Source organism: Penicillium subrubescens (genome assembly GCF_028828155.1).
Source record: "Penicillium subrubescens strain IBT 31985 chromosome Unknown utg000013l_segment0_segment0, whole genome shotgun sequence".
Classification (NCBI taxonomy): Eukaryota; Fungi; Ascomycota; class Eurotiomycetes; order Eurotiales; family Aspergillaceae; genus Penicillium; species Penicillium subrubescens.
In genome coordinates this window covers 1-24,675 of record NW_026643163.1, presented here as the reverse complement: position 1 = coordinate 24,675, position 24,675 = coordinate 1, and the positions used below count along the sequence as shown (strand labels likewise).

The following is a 24,675-nucleotide window of genomic DNA, read 5'->3' as shown; positions in this document are numbered from 1 at the left end:
TTCGAGGAGACCGATAATGTTTGCTGCGATAAACGCCTTCCGTTCGTCAGCACTCGGATTTGTAGATTGGCCAATATCTACTGGTACAACATTTATGCCTAGTAGCCAAGAGTGTCGTAAAGCTTTCGGTAATCTAACGAAATAGAGGCGCCTTTCGTCGTAGGAACTTCGACCGCGAAGTTTGTGGTACCTGATCTTCTAAGCGCAGGAATGTTTGATGGATTTTACTGTAAATAGTTACTGTGAAATTCGCTCCTCTTCTCGAATCCACTTCGGAAGCCATAGTCACGGAGTTTATTTATTGGCTGAATGATTTCTCCCTATCAATATCCTCATTTATATGAAGTTTTAAGCTAATTGATAAGCCAAGAATGACCCTGGATGCTGCCTGATTCAAGAAATGTGTATGGTGGCACTGCCCACCTCACCCCTATACCTTTTTTATCCCCATCGGTAGACTTAGAATACAGATGTAGGGACCTGGCTTTTTGTATGACGAACCCCATTCCAAATCCGTAGTAGTGTTCGAAAAGCTGTGAAATCCATTTGATTTCATGGAAGATCTAATGTGAGCCCATGCCCTACCATGTCCTCTTGATCATTCCCAGTAGCTAGAGACAGCGGTGTCTGTCCCTGAAGATTCCTGGCGGACATATTAATGCCATCAGTCACGGTCAGCCACTTCACTACCTCATCATGCGTTCTATGCGCTGGTAGACATAACGGCTTCTTTCCATCAAGTCAATGTAAAGAGTCTAATTTGACTTCACTTGCTCCGAGGAGTAGTTTGACTATATCATTACGGCCATTCTACATTGCACGAATCAATGGAGCCTCTTTTGCTGATGTTCTAGACCTTGGAACAACGCCAGCTGTTCATGAAGTGGCTTGTTTACTGCCCCGTAGTCGTTCAAACCGCCCATGAGAAAGGTGTCCAGCTGGCATATCTGGTAAAAGGATGAAAATAAGAGAGCTAAGTTTACGTCTCTAAATACAACTTATCGAAAACAGATAGGCAAATATTTCGAAGGTGGAATTAGCAAAGAACGGTATAAGGGCGAATGTATTTTGCACGCATGTTTCCTGATTTGAGTCATATTCACATTCCTATACATCCTTTTGTGAATGATAATTTCCTGCGACGGTCTGCATTCCACAAGCGTCGAGTTCAAGGATCTCTTAGTAGATGCCTCTCAGTCTCCTTTACGGACATAAGTTTTGTTCATCACGGACCAATTGCACGCAATTGACAGAGAAAGAGCAATACAGACGCAAAGCAACACAACCAAATATCCTGCAAGCATCTCTCCAGCCCACCGCGGGCTACTACTACAGTACCAGGAAGCTATACCAACCAAAAGCTCGACGCAAGCCATGTCCAAGAGGACCACCGGGGTCCATACACTTGCAACATGGAGTCCGCTTCGTGGAGGAGATGCCGTCTCATCAAATTCAAAAAGCAGCATCAACAGGATAACCACTGATATGATGCTTGTCACAAGCGCGCTACACAGAAGCCCGTGGGATAGTTGAGCCGGCGCGTTTTGGGCCGGATGAAACTCAGGAAATGTCAAGGCATTTACGGCCAGAACACCCAGAAGAGCTGCGAGAAAAAAGAACCATTTGTAAAGCCGCTGAAGCCTATCGGTAATTCTCTCGGCCTCCACAACACGGTGCGTGGCATCAGGTGTCGTTTCTGGAACCATGATGCTTACTCGTGTCAGTCATACAAGGAGGAAATTAGTGGTACCACTCGTATTGGTGAGAACTCACAGATTCTGGTCGTGGGTCCGGCTTTATGAGAGTGAACTTCGTAAATTGATGAGGATGTGCAGAAAACTAGTGTCTGGGGACAGGTAGAGAAAATATGAATTCTGAGAGGCTAGGAAGTCAAAATTCGGAACAGGCTGAAGAGCAGCAGAGAAGGGACAGGTCGCAAGCAATAAAAGGTTTAAAGAGATGGTCCCGATAGCACGACTTGTAGAAATCATCTCTCTTTATAGTTTTGAAGTAGGATTGTGGGGGACAGTCCGCACCCAATGGCATTTAACAGCTTGCATAATACCCAATAAGGATTTCTGTATGCCTCTCAGAAAAGCGTCCAATTATTATCAATTTATATCGTGATGAAGCTATCGAACTGGATGTTGCGTTAAATAGAGTGAGATTACAGACTACCTCTGCGGCCGCCACCCCGCAACTATCTCAGGCCCTTAGGCTATGAATACGCATTTCGTAGACTGCGATTCCGATTTGAACTTGACTATCGGTAAGTAGAGTGCCTCTTAGATCATGAATATTTAATCGGTTCACAGAGGTTGGGTTCATAATACATCGAGTTGTTCAGGGGTGGCGGCGCAAACATCCGTCAACCAGGATAGAATAACACTGCTGGAAAGGAATCATTTCTCGCTCCAGCATCGCAGGGAGTGTACAAAGATCCTTGATAGCAAATGATCACACAGGTAGCGGAAATGGCCAAAACTCCAGAGGATTCCTTGCAAAGTACCAGAGATCTTTACAACCGAGTCGTCGAAGACCACGGAGAATCGCTGCGGTAATAAAAGTTGAGTAATGGTTGCAGCAGGAGCCCCAGATGATTTCAGATGCCACTTTTGTCGTTAGTGATGTCAGGCTTTACAATGATCTTGGCGGTGAAGATGAATCGAAAATCCGTCTTCATCGATTGCGCATGCTGAGGCAGTCGATCGAACTAACGCTTCCGCGAGGTGTGTGGGTAAATGGGTTATCCGTCCATCCGTCCACCCTGTCATCGGACGCTGATATCAATATCAGACCCTTTCCAGATAGCGCGGTCGAGATCCAGATCATTATTCAACAGCCGGTACCGTACACTTTCAATAGATGTTTAAGATTTTGAAAATAGGTTGTTCTATTCTTCTAGCTCTAGAACGCGGCAGGAATGACACTGTAAAATGCATTAGCGGTCTGATTAAAGGATTATTGTGGACTGAATGAGCACCGTGGAGCCTAACCACCTAAGCAGTTGCAGTTGAGCTACTATCGAAATGAATAGAGTACAAAGATTCCCGACAAACGATAAACGAAGGAAAAATAATAAAAAAACAAAGACAAAGCTCGTGACGATCAAGACGAGGGGGCTGACAAGAGGGGATGATGAAAGGAGACCATTGAGACTGATCATCGCCGCAAACCTCCACCGGCGGCATGCGCCTCGTCCATCGTTCCTGGTGAGCTTTCCAGCTCTCGGTGAGATACTTTTTCACTGATTCCCGGTAATCCTTATCTGCTCGAAGGCGGTGATTTCCTTTGCGTTCGATTACCGTAACACCCGGAGCCTTGCGAATAGACATCTCGACCGAACCAACGACATTCTCTTTGGTCGCAACGATCAGTAGGGAAGCTTCACCTTTGGTAGGGTCTGGGACCAGCTCTGACATCAATCCCGTGAACACTTCCCCGTCATAATCTTCAATAAAACGACGTTGCTCATCGGTGAGTTTGATCGATGGGTCATCAAGAATGACGCGCTTGCCGCAATTTGGAAACGGATTGCGATGTCTAGCCCAGCGCCAAAGGATCCCCCACCATCCAGCCAAGTCCAGCTTTGCAATTCCTTGGAAAGGCGTATAGCCAATCAGTCCTCCCCGTGGGCGCGTTATAGAGGCCGCAAAAACGCCGAAAGATCTGCCTACCGGCGCAATGTCGAAATCATTGAAGGACTTTGGAAGATCTCCTATTCTGAGTGACTTGATTTGGATCTGACCGTTTTCTTTTATGACTGCACGAGGGTCAAATTCGGCCCATTGAATCTCAGATGGACTCAACAATTCTCGTTGCAAAGTTTGAACAATGGCCCCTCAGCCATGGCTCTAAGAGACGGTGGTGCTTGTCGGTCATTGGCTCTGAGCGGTCTTCATCGAAACTCCCATAACCGGGAGTGTTGACCAGTATCATGTGAACTTCATCTCCATGGTAAGACCAGAAACTTTCCATTAATGCTCCGACATTGTTCTTGTTTCCTGGGAATCCCACAATCACTTGGTGACGGTCGGATGCCACTAATGGAGGTAGATAGTAGACTTTGAATGATGAAAAGGGGGATTTTAAAGTGAGGAGGATTGGTTGCCGCTCTTTGTTCATGTCGAGATCCCAAAGATGTGGACGTGGCGACCATCGAGCTCCGAAACAATCTGGCAAGATAGCCCTCGCAACCACACGTTCGAAATGATATGTTGATTCATGTAGAGTATAGGGAAACGATAAGAATGACCAAAAAGGTCAAGATATAGACCAAGCCCATTTCCGATGTGCGGTATGAGCAAATCGGTCGGAGTATTCTTGTGGCAGCAGGAAGAGAAGGAAAGATATATTGTTCAATGTCCTGCAGAATGTCGAGGCACGACCAACAAACTCTGGCGAAGCCAAGTAACCTGAAGAGCAGGAAAATAAAGAATGGGAAGTCTTGGGCTAAGGCTGCAGCCTCCAACCCTTTGGTCCAGCTCACTCGCATCCGAGGCTCGTAACTAGAGTAATTTCTATTATTATTATTCAATTATTATCTGTGTCTGCACAGGCTATAATTTTCGTGTCATCGGCGCAATAGTGGCTGTGCAATGGGTTTGGGTTGGCCAGGTTGGGTGCGACCACCACCCACGATCCGTTGACGGCGCTGGTGTGCTCTAAAGGGTTTGATTTCTTGTGGAGATTCTGCTTCTGCTCGTGTTTGACCCCCTGTAGCTCGGCATTGAAGAGTGCGGTTTTGCGGTGGATGATTCTCCATCAGTTCCTCACTTAAGCCCCCACCCCCCCCCGCGGCCCCAGCTGGGAGGCAGGAGCCAGCACCTTGGAAGCGGTTCCTTTCCCACCGACTACACCCCCCGAACTGTCAAGTCCGTAAAGCCCTGTTAAGCGCATTGGCCACGCCAGATGCCAGGTAGTTGGTGCGAGTCGAAGACAAACTCGCGACACCACGCTTTGGAGACGTAACGTGCATCCCCGCAGCCGTGTCCCCTCGAACCCGCTCAAGATTGAGGTACTTCGCTACACAACGCCGGCATAGTCGACCAGCTTCTGTGAGACATTTAAGCTCAGTTGTAAATAAGATTCCATAACCTTCAATAAACATCGGTTCAAGTTTCATTCAAAATTACGTTGATCTGTTGGATTATTTCACTGCAAATTTCGTTCCCTTCGCTAACAAGGTTTACGTGGCAAATTGTGCTAAGCTTCCATGGTCCCCAACCTACCGCTGTTCACGAAAATGAACATATAAATCTTGGTAATCTGATTCCTCCGATCACTATCTACATACACTTTACATTGTCCGCATATGAAAAATTTTATTGATTGATCAACACCTGGGGTTCTTGGGGTACCCTTCTGTTTATTAAGATTTTTTTTGTATAACCCATTAAATAAAATACTGGCACAAAGCGGGTAATGTAAGGAATGATATCTGGCCACGTGTTGTGGGAGAGATATCCTGGCCACGTGCTTGTCGGGGTCAGTCGTGTTACTTCCAGAGCGAGCTTCCCCCTTTCCCTGTTTTACCAACCCATAACACACAAAATCTCCAAAAAATGCCCTACCACGTGTAACCGTGCGTCTCTAGTAAATCAAGACCTTTGGAAATACCTTCCAAAACATCGGCCTCACATCCAAACTTAGACACAAGTTGCCTGTAAAACTTCTTCTCAGACTCAGTCCTCTCCGACTCCGCTACACTTCTCACTCGCCGCCATCGGCATACTGTAGACCATTAGAATAATCATCCAACAGATAATCAACAAACTTACTTCGCGCCTGCGCAAACGCAACCGAAACAATTCGATACAACCGACCGTAAACTCTTTTCCATTGTCACGAGGCTCAGGAATGAATCCTTAAAAAACTCATCGACGTCATATAAGACGCCAATTTTTCAACCATCTCCGAAAGACGTTTCCTTAAAAAAGTTCATAATCTTGCTCTGCCCACAATGCGTTCATACGCCGCATTGTGATCAATCGTAGTCTCATCACGCCCACTGGCGTGATGTAGAACTATGGCTTCTGGACGAACCCATAACTTGTCTTCAGAATTTTTCCAAAGGAACCCACCCCTTGGAAATCCCCCCTACGTATTTATAATAGTCGCAGCAACACGCAGTTGCACCTATGCGTTGTCATATCACATGACCAACTAACCGTAAACGGTAATTTCTCAGTCTCGAGACTGAGATTTGCCTGAGACTGGGGATTTAGCCCAGGCTAGCGGGCGGTCATTTTCTGACCGCCATTTTTCCCCTATTTTACCGTCCTGTTACCCGTGACTGCAAAAGTAAACCGTGCTTAATAAGCAGACCAGGTACCTTGAAAATTTCTTGTGCCAACAAAGAGTAAAATTATGCTTCAGATCGTGTGACAACCTGTACTAGAGTATATTAAGTCTAGTAAGTTATTGATCGGTGGATCTGATTACTCATAATTAGCTCCTAATTAAGCCTAAACAACAGCTGCTTGGGTTACCATGGAAGCATGAGCACAGTTTGCCACAGAAACCTTGTTAGCACACAGAAGTTTATTTGCGATGAAATACGCCAAAAGATCAACGTAATTTTGGGTGAAAATTGAACAGTCTATAATGGAGATATTAAATCTTTATTTTAAATCAAGCTGAATGATCTGCCATCAGTTGCTCAATTTCTCTGGCATTGGTTTCAAAAGTACCTCAATCCCGAGCGGGTACGAGGGGACACGGTTGCGGTGGGACGCACGTTAGTACTGTACATTGGGAAGGATCATCAGCGGAGGCCGTGCCGTAACGTGAGATAACGAATTCAAAAGTGTCACTAAGTAAAGACAGGAAAGCCAAATTTGGACTCCAGAAGTAAAGTATTTCTGCAACACCTAATTACATTACGGTAGTGATCGTGACAAAGCTGTGACAATCTGTGGTAACACCTGTCGTAACAGATGCACGAGCCAGATCGCCTGAAGTATTCAGAATCAAACCTCAGAGACAAGACTTTCACGAAGCAAAGTGAATATCAATGTCAGTACTTCGGTCAATACAACTGCCTGAAGTTGTTAGCCTTCTAAGATTAGACATTATTGACACTGTAACCCTGGAGCTAAAAATGATTCTTGTTCCGCAGTTTATCCTCTATTCCGGTTGATGGCTATTTGCGCAGCCACCTCTTGATCAACCCGATGTATTATTGACTTGGGAATTCATAGCATTCAACTGGAGAGGCAGAGGATAATACACACATATTTCCATATGATAATAATTCCATTTGATGAATCTATCTCCATATGTGTTGCAGGTATCTGTAAGGCGATCCGGCACATCACACGTTACTCAGCTTAGAAACAACATGAAGACAGTTTGATCACCTATGTAGACGAGTCTCCGTGATACTTTTTTTTTGTTCTTCTAATTTCTTTTGTTGAAAGCATTGTTCGGCATTACATTGCGATGAGATAGAATCAACGCTTGCCCAACGAATGCATGATATCAGCTTTCAAGCCTAGTAAAAGACGGCAACACAGATTGTTGGTTTGGAACCAGAAGGAACAAGAACAATATAGCGGGACGAGCGGTCATTTCCGAGACTTGGAAACTGATTGTTTTCATCCCTACAGTATAACTTGGTACCGTAGTCGTCGTGTATTTGAACAGAATTTTATCCAATTGGAGGGAGATACAGAGCCCTCGGCTGGCTTTTCCTGAGAAAACAAAGAGTTGTGGTAGTGTTCTATCATTCATAAGAATTCGGTAGCTGAAAGAGTCTTAAGCGTCAATGGAAGCAGAGCCGAATCTGGACGCGTCATTTCTTCGGAACTTAGGGTCTTGGTCAACCGCTTTCGTCCTGTCATTGGGGTTTAAAAGAGTATACCTATTTTCAGATATCAAAGCTAATAACGGGCGGCACAAGCCTGACAAAATTCGTTCACTGGACATAATTGGGTCTGCCAACTTCACATTCAAATTGAGCCCTTGCATCTATTGTGAAATCTTGCAATTATCAGTACTCCAGGTCTTGGTGCTTGTCATTAACTCATAATCTACCATCTAAGACGACCGAGGTAACAACTGATATCTTATTGTGATGGGGATTTTTCTTATTGCCATCGTAGGCATTCTAGTGGTAACGGAGGCTTCTGCTGGATCTGATATTATCCTAGCAAAACGACCCGGTTTCGCTACGTACTATTATGACGTTGAGAATGTAAGGGCTTGTGATACCTCTTTCGAGAACCAAAACAAAGGCGGGGTCACCTGTAGCAATCCGTTACTAACCCTGAACGATCTGGCAACTAATCATATCGTCGCGATGAACGTTACTCAGCTGCGGGCCAACCCATCCCGTTACTGCGGTAAAAGGGTCATAATCTACAAAAACGGTAGAAGGTTCGATCTCGGCCTTTTTATCGCAGATGGTTGTGAACGGTGCAGTGTCGGCTCTACTTCGGGAGACACATGGAACCCCAACGGCACTTCAGGTGTTGACCTTAGTAAATGGGCTCATGATCAGATCACAGGCAATGAAGCTTGTCATGATGGTTATACCCATATCGAATTTGAAATACTTGACGAGACGTTGCTCAGCTTCGAAGGCGTCCTTCCGTCCCCGATTCCAGTCTCCACTTCAAGTCAGCCACCCAGGCACTCACCTTCTGCTCTAAACCAGGGGACAAGTATAGTCCGTTCTACAGTTTCAGCCACCACAACTTCGTCAGCTTGTTCATAAAGGAATGTGTGGCAGTGAATTAACAATGTTTTGGAAGAATGCATTTATCTCATCTCTACGTCAAGGGCTACTTGCCGGGATTTTTTAACATGCTAGGGTAAACCCACGCGTTGTTTCGAAAGAACGGGGCTTTTTCCCTCAAGAGAAATAATCTTATTCCTACCTGGGCAAGCGATGAGGCATCCGCTGAATGAGAGTCCCAATTGTTGCCCCAAGTTGCGATCTCTCTAGCCTTCAACACGGTATGCATCAGCTATGCAAAAGTTGGAGCAAAGAGGATTCTCATTCTATGATAAATAAAACGAGAATAATACATACATTCTGAGGAAGACTTCGACGCATAAACTTTGATGAGCCTATACCCACACAGACTGTTCCACACAGCCGGCTGCATTCGAGCTTCAAAGCAGAGAGTGGAACTTCTTGTAGACGATACCAACGTATCTTTATAGTACAGCAGTATCTTTCTGTGTAGAGTAATTGCTGATTGAGTCCGTGACATCTTACAGAAAGTATAGTTACCTAAACTTGACAATTTGTCGTAGTTAAATCCCGAACCAGACTTCGATCACCCTTTGCATCTCATAAAGTAATCACAATCGATATGATCCAGAAGACCCAGAGCGCAGCGTTGCAATTCTCACTGACCCACTTTATTGTCTGCTCGGGAATCACTCTGAATATTCATTAAATAATTCTGTCTAGTCCCTCCAGTGGGCACCTAGTAGCCGAGCAGCCACATAAATATATTTAAAGGCAAACCAGAATCACTTTGATCATCGTAGGTGACTGGAGAACGCCTTATAATCTCGGCCACCGGAGTTCCCTCATTACCCAGTTTTGAATATATCGCCTTCCAGTTTCTTCATCAGTATGCCTGATCAAGTGATGAAAATCCTGATGTTGCATGGTCAGTGAGAGGATTACTTGGTTCGAGGCGGTCCAAGGGACTGAGTAGTGACTGACCATGGACTAGGGCATGACCAATCGGAACAAATATTTAAGCCCAAGGCTAGGTATATTGAAGCGGCATTCCATTCCTTTGCGCAAGAGAATGAAGTCGTATTCGAATTCAAATATCTGTCGGGAATATTGCCTGCGCGCCCTGATCAACCTGATGGTCACGAGAAGTGGGTATGGGGGTATGGGGATCCGAGTGACGGTGAGATTACAAACATCGAGCTGTCCACTCAGCATATCCTTGCGACTTTACACCAAAAAGGTCCATTTGTAGGCATTGTTGGGTTCTCATCCGGAGCTGCAATGGCCGCTATTATTGCATCGCATCTTGAGAAGAGAAGCATGTTCAACGATCAGCCATGGGTTGTATGTTTACCTTCCCTTGTCGGTCTTCAATGGTGGATGGCAGCACACTTATGAAAAATCTCAAAACAGACAGAGCATTCGGCACTTCGTTTCGCGATTTGTCTCAGCGGATTCCGGCTAGGACCTATTTATGACAAGTTCTATGAACCTACGATCCGTACGCCAATATTATTAGCGATTGGATCCTACGACCCGGTCATTACAGCGGAGGACTCACATAGTCTTGCCAAACACTGTCAGTTTGCGCGAATTTTTGAGTTTTCTGGTGTCCACTATGTTCCGCAATTCAAAGAGTCTCGCGATTTCCGCAAGACCCTTAATGATTTCCTGGAGGAGTTTTTTTGATCCTCCAGCACAGCAAGCTCCAAGGTTGAGCACTCAAGCTGGTGCCATTGTGCGGAGTCCCTTCAACACAAGGCCTTTCTTGAGAACGTACCGTCGACGAAGGGAAATCGCGGTAGCATCTGGCTTTACAAAGCGATGGGCCATCTCCGCACTGGGGAACCAAGCGGCTGCAAACTCAATCACCTCAGCCTCAGTGTGAAACGATTTGAAACGACTCTGCTGTAGTACATCAAGCATTGAGCCTGATCTGATCAACAAATGACCAAGCTTGGTGAATTGGAACTCGGGAAGGGCGAGTCACAATGTCATGCCAGTCATTGACCCTGGCTAATTATCGGCAGGAGAGAGCGGCCAGTATTTTTGGTTGTTATGCTAGATAGAGTGAAGAGAATGAGCCAGTCGGAATTAGATTATCAATATATGAAAAAGGCCTTCGGAGAATCAATTATGCTTTTACTCCTTGGTTCCTGGATTCCTAGACTGACTTCACCACTGCTACAGTATCCTTTCAATGTAAAACCAGTGCTCTATGTTTCTTTGCTCGTGGTACGATCTGTCTCGTCCCGAACCCAGTCAGGTTCTTGTTGCCTGTCCTGTGTATGTGCCACTGCACGTGCTCTGCTGCCCATCGTCATCCTTGTAAACTTTTGCTGATGGCTACTCACTCGCGGCCTACGACTTATACTTCAATAATCCATTTTGCTTCCTAGACTCTTGCTAGGTCAACCATGGCTTGGTTGGATAGGCTTGCGCATGTGGTGGCTGTAGATTTTCAGTGGACATCTTTGTCAAATTTCGGCAAAGACCTTTTGTTTCAGTATCTCTGAAACACGCCGGTCTTTAGTTTGATGGCATTTGTAGCTCTTAGAAATGAGAAAGTCAGTAACGACGAAGGATTGAATGTGAATCCAGATGTGATCTCTATATTTTTCTTCCTAGGCAGTTTGCGTGCCCCTACCTGGCCTGAAGAAAGAGGGGGGCTTTTGCTTGCGCCACTATCTTAGTCTCCAGACCATCTATTTTTGGGGCTGTGTGCCCAAAGGCCATAGGACGAGGCCGATAACTTACACAACGAGTATAAGCTGTCAGAATGGACCCGATGTCGGCGTGTTGTTTGCATTTCCACTCGATGGTTTAAGACCACATAACCGAAACTGGAACTGTTTGAGGAAATCAAGATAGGCAACGAACAACGGAAATATTCTCAGCTGTTAGGCCATCTGATCACAATACATATGATTCAGGTTGCTGGTGAAGAGTGATAGTGCTTGTGCCTACCGACTCTTTGTTGATGAACACGGCAAATGTAAGACTGAAATCTGAGCAGGGAGTGATCTGAGTTGAAGGGCTGTCCTCAAGGGCATGAAAGAGGCACCATTCTCTGAAATGAAAGCACTACTACGCCCGGCTACCCTCCTCTTGGCTGAGACCCCTCCCCGCTTGCACCGCTTCCTTTTCTGCACGGTTTTCGGTTAGATCAGGACTGCTGAACTGGACTAAGAAACCGGACAGGCACCCACTCCCTGACCCCCACTGTCTGCCTTGGACTATAGCCTGGCTTACGACCGCCACCTATCTGCCTGACCTACGCGATTCGCGCTGCAGCATCTGCAGTTCGACTCAGCCCTCCCCACTCACGTCTGCCTTGCAAGGTAGTGTGGCTGGACGGCTTTGAAACTCTCACAAGTATATGGCTGTCAAGGCTGAATCAACGAGGAGGATCTGCCTCACTTATCAACTGCCTATGGCTTCAAGGATGTTCTATAAATCTATAGTGCCTACGTTCACTCTTTGATACTCAATTGTGATCACATTAGATTCCGATAGCCATCTCAGGTATCCGGAAGCTCATTTTCTTGTTCAATCTAGAAGATAACTCTACCCTAAATCTATCAAAATGCGTACGTCCCACGCTGTTTTGTTTTCTTTCCACTCGCTGGATGCTACCCTTATTTCGAATATTGGGCCCACATTGTCGTCCTCCAAACTGACAAATATCCATAGACCGCTATCTCCGCCAGGCACACAAACTGGCATGGTACGGCCAGGATGGCAAACCTTCCACATATAATCCCTTCAAGAGAAACGTACCACGCCCCATCATCTCCGTCGAACTAGGAGAGCAATTCCCGCACTCATGGAGCATGGGCGACCTCCGCCTCCCAGATGAGCCTACTCAGCAAGCCGGCTTGGATGGTGACTTTCCGAGACCCGCCCATGCATACACATTTCCAGCCGAGGGGACTGGCAGCTTGAAGGCAGGGAGAACTTCTCTCAAAACATCCATCAACTGCGAGACGGACGTCTCCATAGCGCAGGCAGAGGGTGAGATAACCCAGGACGCTGAGATAACCCAGGACGCTGAGATCCAACGCCGGCGACATGGAGATTTCGATGGAATTTTGGGATCTGCCGGTGAAGTAGTTCAGTCATCGGGGGTTGGCGATGGGAAGGACCTTGATGGCCCCAAATTCTCTTTTGGGAGTCAAATCCGCGCGACACTGTTCAATTCTTGGATTAATGTTCTCCTTGTCGCAGCACCTGTGGGTATCGCGCTACACGCGACAAAAGCGAATCCGATCGTGATCTTCGTGACTAACTTTATTGCAATCATCCCGCTTGCTGCAATGCTGAGTTATGCGACCGAGGAAATTGCTATGCGATACGGTGAGTTGATTGGTGGGTTGCTGAATGCATCGTTCGGTAATGCGGTCGAATTGATAGTCGCCATCCTTGCATTGGTCAAGCACAAAGTCGTCATCGTACAGACCTCGTTGATTGGGAGCATGCTGTCAAATTTGTTGCTGGTAATGGGCATGTGTTTCTTCTTTGGCGGTATGAATCGCGTTGAGCAGCATTTCAACCTCGTCGTTGCGCAGACAGCAATTTGTCTGTTGGCGTTGGCTATGGCCAGTGTAATGGTTCCTACCGCACTGTATTCGCGGTCGAATGCCGACCACGCAAAACATCTTCTGTGACACATTTTTAAATTTTGACGACATCTTCTGTGTCGCGAGGTATGTTCTTATGACTACATGACCAAGCCTCAGTTTTTGAAGCCGGAGTGCTGATGTTCACATTCCAGGAATATCTCTCCTCCTTCTCATCGTTTACCCCGTTTATCTCTTCTTTCAACTTAAATCCCATGCAGACCTGTTCAACGAGCCGTCGAAGAAGGTTGAGAAGCGCAGTAGAAAAGCCGGCGAGGCTGGGGTTGGCATCGCAGAGATTGGAGCTGCCATGGCCAGAGCCCTGGGCGGCTCACAGGCTCAACATATCAACGTGCAGTACACACAATATGAGCCGGAGCAGCCACAGTTGTTGGTTGAAGTCGCCATGGGGACGCTAGTTGCTTCGACGGTTCTGGTGGCCTTGTGTGCCGAATTCATGGTTGACTCGATTGACGCGCTCACCGCGACCGGGCACGTCAGTGAGACCTTTGTCGGTCTGATCTTGTTGCCAATTGTTGGTAATGCGGCGGAGCATGCTACGGCGGTCACGGTCGCATGCAAAGACAAAATGGATTTGGCAGTAGGTGTGGCAGTTGGCTCGAGTATACAGATCGCATTACTGGTTCTCCCGCTAATTGTGATATTGGGATGGATCATTGGAGTTGATGATATGGTAGGTTGAGCTTGAACCGGTTCAGAAACCTTTTTGTGATATAATGTCTCGATCAGCGCTGACCTTGCTTCCTTGCAGACCCTTAACTTTGATGTGGTCCAAGTAACCGTGCTTTTTTGGCTTTTCTGTTGGTCACCTTTGCAATTACGCACGGGAAATCTAATTGGTTTGCGGGTGTCCTGCTCATCGGGCTCTACGTAATACTGGCAATTGTAGCTTGGTTTGGTTAGACAAGCGGCAGAGCCTGTTGTCCACTCTTGCCCTAAGCTGCAGGATCATTCTTGGAATCTAAGTATCGCCCAGCCGTGATCTAACATGGAGACCCGGACTGTATATTCAGTGAGCACAATACGTCAAAAAGATCCGAATGCCCATGTCCCAAATTACCTACAACACCGTTCAACCGAAGTGGGAAAAAGAGGACACCTGACTTTATCTTAACATTTCTATATAAGAAGACCACTAGAAACAAAGTGTATTGAAATGCATTCCACAGAGGCGGCTACCTTCACCCTTGGATCAGTTATCATGAGTATTCTCACTCTTTCATAACAGCCTCTCAGCGGCCCATAATTCTCATCTGCTGTAGAGTACGCTTTTGTACTGACCCACAAGTATTTGTGGTATCAGCGGAAGCGGTCGCGCTAGGCTCTGTACTGATCGTTGTAGACTGAGGGGTCTGGCTGTCATCGATACTCGGGGATGAGATTGGAGTCTGCACCACAGAGGTTGTCTGATCATCCAGATTCACTGGAGAAGTGGATTTCGGGGCTGGACTTGTAGTAAAGGTGGAGGCTGGCGTCGACTCAACCCCCTGATGAAGCAGTGGGAGTAGCGAGAGATGAGGTCGCCGAGCCTTGACTATGTTGCTGTTCTCCACACATCAACTTACCGTTTGCGGTCCCGCACATCTCATCTAGAGTATAGTCAGCAATCTTTACAGAGCTGGAATAATGGTATCACGCGAACCCACCTAAGTTCACCATTGTTATTGTTGGTCCGCTGCAGTTTGCCGCGAGTATAGTGTCAAACAGACTCCAGCCGTGGCAGGAATGTTGTGCAGCGCCGCTTAACGCATGACTTGTTAGTGTTTCTTTCAAATTCCCAACATTCAAGAGTGTACATACTTAGCTCCAAATTTCAACTGCCCCTGGTCATTGACAAGAAAGCTCTCAAATTCGGCGTTGCAGTCCAAGTATTCGCCGGAGAAAAGGCACTGGCAATAAATACCAGGGTTAGACTTGTCATTACCAACATTCACGATTCCGCAGTACTTGGTCGACTGAGAATATCCCCCGTAGAATGAGTCGGCAGTTACTCTCTGGACAAGCCAGAGAGAGACAAAAGTGAAAAGATGTACATCTATGCTAAAGTCTGTTGTGTGAACTGACTGAATGTGCAGTCGACATGTTTACATTGACGGGTTTTATTGCTGTTCAATGAAGAGATCCAGCTTCAAAACCTGGCATGGTCTAGAATTGGAATCGCTCTCTTCTGCCATTTTTGTGCGTACTGAAGTTTTCTTACTTCCCAAAATTGAGTTTCAGGTGGAAATAAAAGAATTGATGTGAATGATTATCTCAGTCGTAATCAAGTCCATGCACGTGCTCTTTACATCGCCTATTCCAGACTTACCAATGTAGCATGGAATCCTTGCGCTGTGTAGCTCAAAAATGATAGTCAACCTTATTTCTGTACCTCACATATACGATACCTGTGAAGTGAATCTGGCTCTTCGCCTGCAGGGGAGGAAACTTAGTACATAGTTGAAGCCACTCAAAAGTCTATACCCAAAGCCTAGTTGCCACCCATTCAGAAATTGGCCAAATATGGCACGCAAAAATTGGGAACCCCCCCCCGGTGGCTGAAAGCTTCTAAAAATGGACCACTCTACATATCGATACAAACCCATGTACGATTTAAAACCGGGTTAACTAGGCTAGCAAAACTAAGACTAATCCCATTCAATCCAGATATGATTACTCCCGTACTTTGGATCATGTTTCGGTTTTGATGGTGAATATAAACGCACGAGACCTGTAATGTTGTGTATTAATGCCGATCCAAAACTATGTATGCTCAAACATCCTCACTCGGCAAATAATCAACCCTTAAAGCGATGCAAAATGGCGCGAAACCTGAATTCATGGAGGAGTAACATTATTGCACACATGATAAGCAGCAAGAAAAGCCTGAATACATTACAATTGACCAAACTGGCAAAGTGTAGAGAGCGTTCTATTAACATACGCAAGAACATGCGGTTGTTCGGCAGTCCCAATTTTCCAGCAAGGGCAAGAAGTAGTACATACAAAATCAAGTCATGATGCCTTCGCAAAATCAATCAAAGCAGAAATATCATCACCGCTATGACCAGCCGTCACTGCCTTCTCCATCAGTTGCTTCATCGGACGAATGAAATCAGCGGAGACTTGCTGGGCCGCACTGGCATCAATAATATTCTGGATAGCAACTAATTGTATAGCGATATTCGATCCCTCACTGGCATACTTTCCCTCGTCAATCTGCTTTGCCATCCCTTTGGTGTACTCGGTCATTGCTCCCAGCCAAGGAACCAAGAGGTCCGTGAACTTAACGGCGGGGGTGCTCGACCTCACGAGCGCAGTTGCATGCAGGAAGCCCGAGAAGAGACCATACATACCGCTAAGTAGAGCCAGGTCATGCAGGGATGCAGCGCCCGCATCCTCACTAAGGAAGATACACTTAGCTAGCACCAACAAATCGGGTTCGTCGGCCTTATATGCTTGTTGTGACCCGCTGTACAGAATCAGAGCACAAGGTGAACCAATCATAGAAGGAGTAGCCATAATTCCGCCGTGGACGTATCGAGCACCGTGGCCAACGACCAGGTCTGACAGCTTGCGGGCTTGGTCAGGTGTTCCATTTGTTAGATTGACAATTGTCTTGCCTTGGAGTTGGTCAAGGGCGCCGGCGAGGGTTGTTTGGACAGCAGCGTTGTTGAGGAGGCAGATAATGATCAGATCGCTTGTTTTGATTCCATCCACCACTGTCTGGGCAAGATTTGCGCCCTTGTCGAGCAAAGGGCCTGCTTTTTCTGGAGATCGATCCCATACAGCGACTTCGTATTCCTCTTCGAGAAATCGAGCGGCCAGGGCTGTTCCCGTAGCCCCGAGACCAAGGACGCTAACGGATGACATTGTAATGAGACTTTGAGAGGGAAGGCCGACCAAGCTGCTGATTGATACATGCACTCTGGGAATCCAGATTTGATTATGAGAGGGTCCGTTCTATATCGATCTGTATGCTTGGCAGCCAAGACTCGCTTGGAAATCGGGGTGGATATATCCCGCACCCCACAAACCAACAGGAGAATGCCAAGTGCATTGACTCATGTCGTCGTATTCCCAATACAAGGCATTTTAGCGACAGAAGCTAGAAGTACAGGTAACGCAATCCACGGCCGAGCCGGTCAACCCAGGCTTTGAATTATAGACTATTATCTCTTTCTTAACAGTATCATGAACAGGAGTGGTATTATTACAGTCTGGTACACAATGTGTTATTTTACTGTATCATGTGACTAGGGTTTGAAAGAGCATTTCCATGTTTTCGTCATGAAAGCAAAGTCGGGCATTTCTGTAAGCTTTTTTCTCTCGGACTCGGGACGACATGAATGATATCCTTTCCTGGCCACCTGAAATGTCTTCTCCAACCTCTTCCACTAGCTATTCAGATCCCCATTCCCCAAATGAGGAAGCGGCTGGAAATTCTTCTCAAACCAAGTCAGATCCCACTCGCTCCTTCCAGTGGCGTTAGATCTGTCTGCGAATAAGATATCCCGATCAGAGGAGTTCGCACAGGCAAAATTGCTCGAGTATCTGTGACTAGGCCTCGACATAGGTTAGGACCTGGAGTCGGACCATTCAGATTTCAGGTTCTAATCTGTAGAACTACGTTAGTACCGGACCTATGATATTACAAGTTTTCTCACTTCGTCCTTGCGGGGATGATGTGCATAGTTCTGCCAAGTAACCCCCTCTTTTAGCTGATTGCTGATTCTTTCATGTTTAATTTACGTCTGTTCTTGTTTGGACATCAATTAGGCCTCGAATATACCTTTATAGTGTATGAAACTATAGCAATGTTGACCAGGAGCGGGTGACCATTCTTCGATAAATGTAGGACAATTTCCAACAACTCCATTCCTTACTGCGGAGTGAGGTATTGCTGGTCTACAGCTTGCTCCTTTTAAGAAATCCTACCATGGCCACGATCTCTTAACCTAGAGACTGAGATACCGTTAGGCTTCGATGGGGCGGAGTAATTTTCAGGCTGCGGAGACCTTTCGTTAAGGGCGAGTACAGTTGTTACTGGATCTTTATACTCGGTTATGAATAGAACTCAGAGCGCTTGGTGTGAGGCAAAAGTAAAACTGGCTCTGGAGGTGGGCAACACGATTGACCTGAGAAGCACGGGGCCAAGAATCTCTAAAATTAGAATTCCTTACATTGCATGTTCATTACGCTTTGTATGTAATAGACTGTACAGGCAGTGAGTTGCCCTAAGAAGTTCATGTGCGAACAAACTATGAATTATTTCGGGCGTGAACAGTGTATAGTGTATTTCTGTTATATTTTGATCGGCAGTAATTTTTTTAAGAACTGCAACCTTAAGAAATGGTTGGCTGAGTACCATTGAAGCTTAGCATAATTTGCCACAGAAACCTTGATAGGGAAGGGAAGGCAACTTGCGACGAAAAATGCCAACAGATCAACATTGTTGTGGGTAAAATCGGAACAGTGTACAATAAAGATATAATAATCTTATTTCGAATTGAGAGCAGTTGGTTGATTATTCCGGCGTTGTTCTCCAAAGTACCTCAATCTTGGGCGGGTGCGAGGGGACACGGTTGCCAGAAACGGTTGCGGTGGGACGCATATCAATCTCTCACTGGAACTAAAATGGCATGGGGCATCTAAGGTAAATCACAGGAGAGAAGGTGAACGTCAATACTGGAGGTAGGATATGGGATGCCGCCTAAGTTACCCAAGCAGACTTCCCTGGCTCACCTAACACTGGCCACTCCAGGCACCGACGCTTCAAACGACCGCTAACTAAGCAAGGCCCACCACGTTTAGGGGATGTAGCTGGCATTGTACTCAAAGGGAGCTGCAAGTACATCATTTGTTTTAGTGTCAACGGGAAACCGCTAATGGGATGCGATTCTTTCCCATCAAGAGTAAGCGTGATATGAAGAGATACGTCTAGACTATCAACGTAGTTTAGGCAAGCTAAAGGGGATTTGTAAGGATATGCAATTCCACCGACGACAAAAGACGCTGTCTCCAATGTACTGTGGAGCGACTGAGAAATCGTATCATCTTCGGGCCACCGTGACTGGATCGCGAGGCGGACGCGGTATTGACCTAAAACCGGGTCGTACCGGGGTAGAGAGAGTAGAGTGCAAAAGAAGCAAGATGCCAGCATCGCGAGTCTTAGGCGTCGCGTCTTTGCTTTAGTATCTGGAAGCCCCATATACCGCATTGTTTCTGTCTCGAGCTCTGAGAGCGCGGTAGGGTCGTCCGGTGCAAGTGACTGCGTGGCGATTTCAGGATCTATTCGATAATGCTTACCATCTTGTTCGGCCTTGTCGAGGGTGTTCCAGAATTTTTTCATACATAGCGTCTGCGTCCACAGCGGCGCGGACACAAGACTTCACTCGCCGGATCCATTCTGGGAAAAGATACTTCGTCCAGTTGTGAGAACCACCCTGATCTGCGGCCAACAATCGGCCCGTTCCGAAACTCACATGGAAGTCTAACATTCGCGTGACTAGAAGGGAAAGGTCATTAATTTCCATCATCGCAATCCAGGCCGGATTGTTGGCGACAAAAAAGACCGTCGAGCTTTTCGTTTAGGGGGTTCGAACATCAGCGGAGCAGCGCAGCTGGTTGCAATTCTAAATCATGAAAGGCAAAGTTAGTCACACGGGAAACACGTAATAGGAGATCAAGTAATGGCGTACGCTTGCCAACAAAGGGGATCTTCCCGGTCCCGTGCAATATGCTCGCTACACTTCCCCTCGCAGAGACAATCCCCGTAAGAACGGTACAGGCAAAGTTTTGAATCAAATGTTGTGGTCGGAATCGCTACACGTACGGAACACTCTTGAGTGTCGAGAGGCATCCCTCGCAACGTAACGTCCCCAAATTGGTCTCTTAAGACTTGACAGAGTTGGTCAATATCGTACTGAGCTCCAACTCGATAGAGACGCCACCACTCTCTTCACTCGAGCTCTGATACCCCTCTTTTGGCGAATACGTGCTCAGCAGTTGAAAGAAACATGTCGATACAATACGATAAAGACCATTGCTTGATGCCCCACGCAGTGCCTGTGATAGACCCTGTATCAGTATCTGGGTTAGCTACTAGTATACTCGGAAGTTATCGTGGGCCTGCTCACCACTACTCGTGCACGCGATTAAATCGTAATAATGGTGCGGCAATAGTGCCTTGGGAAGGCCTTCAATTTCAATTTCGCGGAAGGCAACGAGTGGCACGAACCCATATGTTCCGCCGCCGTCGATTGTTGCCACCCGAAATCCAGCCTGTAACGCACGTAGACGCTTCTTGAGATTAGCTGGAGCTCCACAAACAGGGCAGACCCGGAAGTGAGCCAAAGTTGAGCAGTACGAGTGATTAATGGCAGCTCCCGAGAAGCGCCATGCATCCCGCTCACAAATCCCATGGCCACACGGAAAGTAGATAAAAAGGCGCCATATCCCAGGGACACAAGGGACACAAGGCTCTCACCCCAGCTTCACGGAGGCCGTTTTGGGCGTCACCTTCTAACGTTGAATTATAGCTGGTCATCCTCAGCGCCACCGCATCGAGAAAACGTTGCAGGGACCGGCGAGGGGCCCAGTCCTCCACGCTGGGCAGCGAGACGCCATGCGTCTCTACATAGTGGCCCATAGATAGCTGCAAAGAGCTCGGCGTTCGAAAATCCTACGACTCACTCATGTTTTAGTAGCTGTATGCGGCGGCTTTATTCACGCATCACATTACGTACCTTGTGGTAAAATGGTTCTGTCTTCGAGGAACATTCTTGCAAAGATCGGCGCCACAAACTTTTCAAGGTCGATATTGCCTGGAATAGCCTTGAGCCACTTTGTTAGACCGTTGCGCTTCAAAAGCTCTTGACCGGGCCAGAACTGCCTTCTAAATGCCATCGGAAACCACGTGCCGCGCGCTCTGAACGTCTGGATTGGGGGTATCTGATCTTCTCGCGCGGATGAGGTTTTCAGGGTCAGGTATTCCCCAAGTAGAAACATGATCTCTTCATAAGTCCAAAGATGACCTCTGTCTTTTCGTCTCTTTCTCATAGTAACGATTGAACTCCTGAGGGTTATCAAAATCTCTGCTACAGATCTAATAAGGGGGTGATAAGAATGCACAATCATGCGCTGGACCACGCTCAACATCCACCGTGACCCGGGGTCTTCTTCCACAATAAGACTCCGAAATTGTTCCCGGATGTGTTCCTCTCCTATCTCTAATACGGGGGAGAGATCTTGATCAGCATGATGAATTGAGGCCCTGCCTGTATGCTGTCCAGCCGGGCGCAGTTCCGAAAGCCGAGCATAGTACGGACAGCATCAGCGATGGTCTGCGCCCTAATGCAAATAACATCGCTGAACTCGAGAGATAGAGTGTGTAACAGTTTAGTAGCCCGGTCTGGGTCCACGGGGGAAGGTCTGTTTAGCATAAAACGGTGCAGGTTGAGTCGGACTATTTTGAGATAGCTTCAAGAAGTTACAAATAATCGATTTTCCGAAAGCATGATTGCTTTCTGTATAGATGCCAGGGCCACTGATTTGGATGTCTTCCCAGCCAGCAAATGTTACTACAGCCGGCCGTGATTTCAATCCGACATAGTCGCTAAAAGGTTCAAATAGCTGCAGCAAACCGCTCACGTACCCCGTATCACGCGGTGGAAGAATCACCCACGGCAACATAGCCGATTTGGGGCTTGCTTGTGCGTCGTTAGTAAGGAGAGCAGGTAGTCTATCAGCGACCCAGTCGGGTTTTATCAGAATAGCAACTATACTGCCGATATATTTTTGACCCAAAAATGCACGGCTCATCTGTCAGGGAAAATGGACACGCCGGCTGAGGTACACATACCAAATTTGGTTTTAGCTAGGTAAATATGGAATGGGCTTGAAATATGATGCGCATTGGCCTTATTCATATCTTCGAACCTATTTTAGTCTGTGTGCCACTTCGACCTCGAAATCACTTGAGAATCACACTAAGATTTATCTGCATTTCTTCTCCTAGCCTTGAACATTTTGGCTCGCATCTTCAGATATGCCATACGACACGACACCCACACTTCATTTCCGCGTCTACGAACTTCGCTCAGAAGGGGTGAATCTGGGAGTCTCTCGAACTAAGCCTTATTTGTTACAGTCCTCACATATAAGCAAGAGGAGCTTAGCTCTGCTTACTCCAACTCCGCCAATCATGTCGGTGGCAGAACAAGAAGCCCTGATGGCACTACTTAGTAGGCCAAGATTCTAGGATGCCTTGCAAGGATGCGTTGACGTGTAATACTGTGACCAAGTCACAGGGCTGGACGATATTCAAAAATCTCCAACGATACGTCTCTTCCAGGAGAATAACTCCATTGACAATGTCGAAAAAATACAAAATCAAAACCAATCTCTTCGAGGAGAAATTGACTCACTTTACCGTCACCATAACCTCTGCTTTCAACGACGGCCCCTTGACCAACTCTTAGCCTCGGATTAATATCACCACATTCGTATCAGTTTGCCGTCAGGATCCTCGCCGCTTTTTCACCGCGTATTATATTTACCTAAGCCCAACCACACTAGGATGCTAGTAAATAGGATAGCTTTGTAAGCTCTATTAACACGAGGTTCGAATGCCTATTGATAAATTCAACGCCTCCAAAACTTGTGTCACAACTTTGATCACCCACACTGTTTCAGGTCTATGCTTCACGTCACTTGTGTAATGTGAGAGAGAGGTATGCGGGTTGGTGCTTTCTCACACTACTCGCACAGCACGGCATGGATAGAATTTACGCTATAGAAATTTCCGCCAACTGAGTAGCTATTGTACGTTAATCCAAATAGACAGAACTTAGTTGACTTCCTCCTTGGCTTTCTCGGACATGGTGGAACGTTTCCGGTACAACGGGCAACTAGAACCGGTACCGTGGTTATTTCTATGGACGCTATGTCCGGAATGTATCTGGGATATTGCCCTCGCATGGGGACTGCGGTCGGCCGCGAATGTAACTTACTTGCCATCTCGCCCATTAGTGGCTGGGCTCTTACAGTATCCTGGGCTCTGTCATCTCAGATAGCTTTCTCCGGGTATGGAATAAGGAACCCCGTCTAGAGTCCACCTCAAGGATCGTTTTTGGAGCAATGAAGATGACAATGACTCTCTATACAGCCTTCAAAATACAGTAATAGCCTAACGGCTTCGTTCTGCTACCCAGACACAATTTGAGGCTCCAAATGCAAAGAACGACATGACCCCGTCAGAATCAAGCGCGATAGTCACAGCACTACAGCAATTCTAAGAAAGACCCTTAGAATGCAGTGATCACCGAGCCTTCTCAGTCGAAATGCCTGTCCCTAGATAGACATGGCTTTGTAAGTCGCCTTACGATATGGTCATTCCAGAAAAAAGAAATCCTAATTAAAGCGGTCCAAGTTATGTATGATACAGAAGAGCAATCGGCAGGGGGCTGATAGATGGGCTTGACTAGGCCTCAATGAAAATATAACTGGTTCACTTCGGAAGGCCCCTCGTGTAGACCCACTTTCACGCGTTAGACCGAGCGCTTTTTCTCGCTGCAGTTGTAGGCAAATAGACGAAAAGCCAGGTATTGTAAAAATGCGGTGTCTAGAGAGTCCTGTTTCCCACTCTGTATTCATATTTTTGATGGTCAAGATAGAGTGGCCACCATAGATGGAGCCAGCTAAGTGAATCTCAACGAAGGATATTGGTATGAGTTTGAAAATGTGAGGAGTCACTGATTGCATTAGTGGTATGTATATAAAGGGAAGCGGGACTGGCTAGATGATCAGTGGTGACTCCGCGAGCAGCCGTCAAGCAGAACATCCTCTCTACGGGGTAGCCGGCAATGGAGTCAAGAAGGCCCTGGTGATTTTGCCTTTGAATATAAGGGACGCGCGCCTTAGACAATGAGGTAGCACGGGCCACATCAACAACGCTAAAACACCTGTTGCCGCGAGATAGAAGGACGGTTTCGTGCAAAGGCTTTATTCGAACACCGCTACATAGACAGTTCTACGGTTATTTTTCGATGCCAAAAAGCCCGTAACGTAATCCACGGCCGAGCTGGCCACACGGTCGAGCCGGCCACCCTAAGACACCACACTTAATTGGATTTCCCACGTCCTTAAGTATTAGCAACGAGAGTGATGATTTACTCGGTTTTCGATAGATAATATTTTCAGCGTCAGAAATAGCATAGTTCAAGTCATACATGCATTAAATGAATATTTTCACCGGCGTTACCAAAAATACGCTCCGACCGCTAATGCAGATATCTTCCCATCTCGTCACATGTTTATATACTTACTGACCCTTATAAAGATAATCAATATGAT

At 46.6% G+C, this 24,675-nt stretch overlaps 6 protein-coding genes across 6 annotated transcripts; 2 read left to right on the top strand and 4 right to left on the bottom strand.

Annotated features, from left to right (window-relative positions):
* Positions 1-2,907: 2,907 nt before the first annotated feature.
* N7473_013153 (uncharacterized protein) lies at positions 2,908-4,125 on the bottom strand (the record flags this gene model as incomplete). The annotated part of the gene is made up of 3 exons (XM_057159092.1): positions 2,908-2,929; positions 3,160-3,763; positions 3,834-4,125. The coding sequence occupies 3 exons, from the start codon at positions 4,123-4,125 to the stop codon at positions 2,908-2,910; spliced, it is 918 nt and encodes a 305-aa protein (XP_057002142.1).
* A 5,467-nt stretch (positions 4,126-9,592) lies between these two features.
* On the top strand, positions 9,593-10,390 carry N7473_013152 (uncharacterized protein; the record flags this gene model as incomplete). Its single annotated transcript, XM_057159091.1, has 3 exons — positions 9,593-9,629; positions 9,696-10,045; positions 10,115-10,390. 3 exons carry the CDS (start codon positions 9,593-9,595, stop codon positions 10,388-10,390), a joined length of 663 nt encoding a protein of 220 aa, XP_057002141.1.
* Positions 10,391-10,423: 33 nt separating this feature from the next.
* Positions 10,424-10,627, bottom strand: N7473_013151 (uncharacterized protein; the record flags this gene model as incomplete). Its single annotated transcript, XM_057159090.1, has 1 exon — positions 10,424-10,627. The coding sequence occupies one exon, from the start codon at positions 10,625-10,627 to the stop codon at positions 10,424-10,426; it is 204 nt and encodes a 67-aa protein (XP_057002140.1).
* A 1,660-nt stretch (positions 10,628-12,287) lies between these two features.
* Positions 12,288-14,431, top strand: N7473_013150 (Vacuolar calcium ion transporter; the record flags this gene model as incomplete). The annotated part of the gene is made up of 4 exons (XM_057159089.1): positions 12,288-12,291; positions 12,395-13,364; positions 13,450-14,014; positions 14,093-14,431. 4 exons carry the CDS (start codon positions 12,288-12,290, stop codon positions 14,213-14,215), a joined length of 1,662 nt encoding a protein of 553 aa, XP_057002139.1. The 3' UTR covers positions 14,216-14,431.
* Positions 14,432-16,335: 1,904 nt separating this feature from the next.
* On the bottom strand, positions 16,336-17,193 carry N7473_013149 (NAD(P)-dependent oxidoreductase; the record flags this gene model as incomplete). The annotated part of the gene is made up of 1 exon (XM_057159088.1): positions 16,336-17,193. One exon carries the CDS (start codon positions 17,191-17,193, stop codon positions 16,336-16,338), a length of 858 nt encoding a protein of 285 aa, XP_057002138.1.
* Positions 17,194-18,570: 1,377 nt separating this feature from the next.
* On the bottom strand, positions 18,571-21,593 carry N7473_013148 (uncharacterized protein). The gene is made up of 5 exons (XM_057159087.1): positions 21,069-21,593; positions 20,460-21,004; positions 20,022-20,400; positions 19,806-19,955; positions 18,571-19,742 (listed from the first exon to the last, which is right to left on the bottom strand). The coding sequence occupies exons 1-2, from the start codon at positions 21,478-21,480 to the stop codon at positions 20,856-20,858; spliced, it is 561 nt and encodes a 186-aa protein (XP_057002137.1). The 5' UTR covers positions 21,481-21,593; the 3' UTR covers positions 18,571-19,742; positions 19,806-19,955; positions 20,022-20,400; positions 20,460-20,855.
* Positions 21,594-24,675: the final 3,082 nt, after the last annotated feature.

Coding starts and splice junctions, on each gene's coding strand:
- N7473_013148 (XM_057159087.1), bottom strand. CDS start 21,480: ATGTTGAGCGTGGTCCAGCGCATGATTGTGCATTCTTATCACCCCCTT. Junction 21,005..21,068: donor CAGAACCATTTTACCACAAG/GTACGTAATGTG, acceptor AGTGAGTCGTAG/GATTTTCGAACGCCGAGCTC.